A 2,743-nucleotide genomic window follows, 5' to 3' on the forward strand; every position below is an offset into this window, starting at 1 on the left:
TGTGTTCTGAGTGTGTTCTCAGCGTGTTCTGAGCGTGTTTGTGTGTGTTCTGAGTGTGTTCTCAGCGTGTTCTGAGCGTGTTTGTGTGTGTTCTGAGTGTGTTCTCAGCGTGTTCTGACCGTGTTTGTGTGTGTTCTGAGTGTGTTCTCAGCATGTTCTGAGCGTGTTCTGACCGTGTTTGTGTGTGTTCTGAGTGTGTTCTCAGCGTGTTCTGAGCATGTTCTGAGCGTGTTTGTATGTGTTCTGAGTGTGTTCTCAGCGTGTTCTGAGCGTGTTTGTGTGTGTTCTGAGTGTGTTCTCAGCGTTTTCTGAGCATGTTCTGAGCGTGTTCTGAGTGTGTTTGTGTGTGTTCTCAGCGTGTTCTCAGTGTGTTCTGAGCATGTTCTGAGTGTGTTTGTGTGTGTTCTGAGCGTGTTTGTGTGTGTTCTCAGCGTGTTCTGAGCGTGTTCTGAGCATGTTCTGAGCGTGTTTGTGTGTTTCAGCTGGACAGGCTGGTGGAGAAGCAGCGGGAGACCTACAGACGGATGCTGGAGCAGCTGCTGCTGGTGGAGCAAGCTCACAGACAGACGCTCCACCGCCTTGAGGACGAGAAGAGAAACCACAGCGACTTCATGAAGAAGAGCGACGAGTTCACCGGCCTGCTGGAGCAGGAGAGAGAGAGGTCAGAGCTCTGCTTTCTGTGTTCGGTATCTCAGTTTACTAAAACCAGCGACCAAAGTATATAATTCAGTTTCGACACAAACAGTTTTGACACAGCCTTGCATGATCACATGAAACATGCGCACTAGAAAGCTTCACCCTTGTCCAGTGTCTTCATCCAGTCCAGAGACTGAATCAGTGCCATCATACAGACAAACGGAGGATTGTGGGTTGAATGTTAGTTGCATACAATAATAACAATACAAATAATTTGATAATTTTTAGTTAATTTTAGTATTTTTTTTAACATTATTTTAATTTCATTTGTATGGTTAAATACATTTTTGGTAAGTGTTTTAATTTGCTTTTATTTATTTATTTAAATGTATCTTTTATGATTTATTACATTTTAGTTTTTTAACATTTTTAATTTAACATGATTTATTTAAATTTAAAAAAAATAATTTATTTATTAATTTAAGACATTTTTAAAACATTTTTATGTTTTCCTAAATTTTAGTTAGTTTTATACTTTATTTTAACTTTTTTAATTTAGCATTTATTTAATTTGATTAATTTTTAGTAATTGTTTTAATTTGTTATTACTTTCAAATTATTTTGCATTTGGCATCAGTGTTTAACCGGATTGTTTGTTTATGTTTTGGAAATGCAGCGCAGCATGCGTGTGGATCCATTGTTGCAGGATTCATTGTAGCAGCATGACATCATTTCCTCTCTGGCGTGTGCACACATTACATACACACGCGAGTATGTGCTGCAGAACATGTCTGTCTCTCCGTCTCTGACTGTTACAGTTACAGTTCCTGCCCAGATTGTGAATGAGAAACCGAATTGAACCGTCCAGACTGGACAGAGATCTGAGTCCAAACATTCACTCGCTTGTGTGTTTATATTCTGCCAGAGACATATTTAGCTAATGATGTTTCCATTTTCATTGCCTTACAAGGCTCTTAAAAATAAGTCTGAGTAGATGAAAATAAGCCGCGCTGATAATATATCCAGCTGCAGAAATAGAGCCGCTCGGTGCCTTTTTAAAGAAGGAATCGAATGCTGGCGTGAGTAAAAATATCCTGCGGGATTCAGACGGATTCACACTCGCTGGCCTCTGATCCAGAGACTCGTCTTTCAGAAGTGAGTTAAATAAAGCAGGACGAGGCTCTCATTCTGGCTTCAGGGCCGATGGGACAATGTCAAGTCAACTCACATTTATTTTTATGCTTTTCACAAAATGCATCGTTTCAAAGCAGCTTCACAGAAAAACACAATGTTAATGTTTATAATATCTTCATGTTTTATAGTTGCATTTATCAGATTAGAGCTGGACGATAATAGAGTTACGTTTAAATGAAATAAAATATCAAGTAGTTGAGATTTGCTGATATTGATTTATATGAGTGAAATGTGTGTATGCAGGATACAGTTACAAAAGCTGCTTCAAAATATTAATAAAAACCAAAGTAGTATGTCAATGATAGTAAAATAACACTGCTCTTCAGTTGTGTTGGTTAAGCTGGTTAAACTAGTTAAAACACAAGCATCACAACACAAAGTCATGCTGCACAGTAAAAAACTTATTTTAATCTACTTAAGTTCAGTTGCTGCCATACATTTTTAAGTATAATCAATAAAACTTTGCTGTGCAAGTCATTTCAACTTAAATTACGTTAAACTGACTTTTAAAAAATTAAGTTGAATTTCATATAACTTCAAAAAAAGTTGAAATTGCTCAACTTATTTTGATGCGTTAAAGTAATGTGAAAACATAATTTGTCCTGACGGACTGATAATGTGATTTTTAGAGTGAGGTTTTCTGTGCTCAGAGAGCAGAAGATCCAGATGTTTTGTGTTCATTGATCTTCTGTGAGTGAACGAACATTAATGCCAAATCAAACACTGCAGACGTGTTTACAGATGTGTGTCAGTGAATGTGAGCTCATTCGGCCCCGGGCCCTTCAGCGTATGATGTAATGTGATTACATATCTGTGATAGATCGCTCAAAACCACACACACACTCACTCACACACAAACACTCACACACACACACAAACACACACACACACATCAAGAGCTTTTAGGTCGTGT

At 38.0% G+C, this 2,743-nt stretch overlaps 1 protein-coding gene across 1 annotated transcript in view; it reads left to right on the plus strand.

Annotated features, from left to right (window-relative positions):
* The window catches only part of LOC107756872 (filamin A-interacting protein 1-like), a 37,675-nt gene that overhangs the window by 12,967 nt on the left and 21,965 nt on the right, over positions 1–2,743 (plus strand). The window contains exon 3 of the mRNA XM_016574186.1: positions 483–661. Coding sequence (XP_016429672.1) covers positions 483–661 — 179 coding nt within the window. The remainder of the gene's footprint in view (positions 1–482; positions 662–2,743) is intronic.

The sequence above is a fragment of the Sinocyclocheilus rhinocerous genome, unplaced genomic scaffold, assembly GCF_001515625.1.
Source record: "Sinocyclocheilus rhinocerous isolate Xijiao unplaced genomic scaffold, SAMN03320098_v1.1 scaffold1434, whole genome shotgun sequence".
Classification (NCBI taxonomy): domain Eukaryota; kingdom Metazoa; phylum Chordata; class Actinopteri; order Cypriniformes; family Cyprinidae; genus Sinocyclocheilus; species Sinocyclocheilus rhinocerous.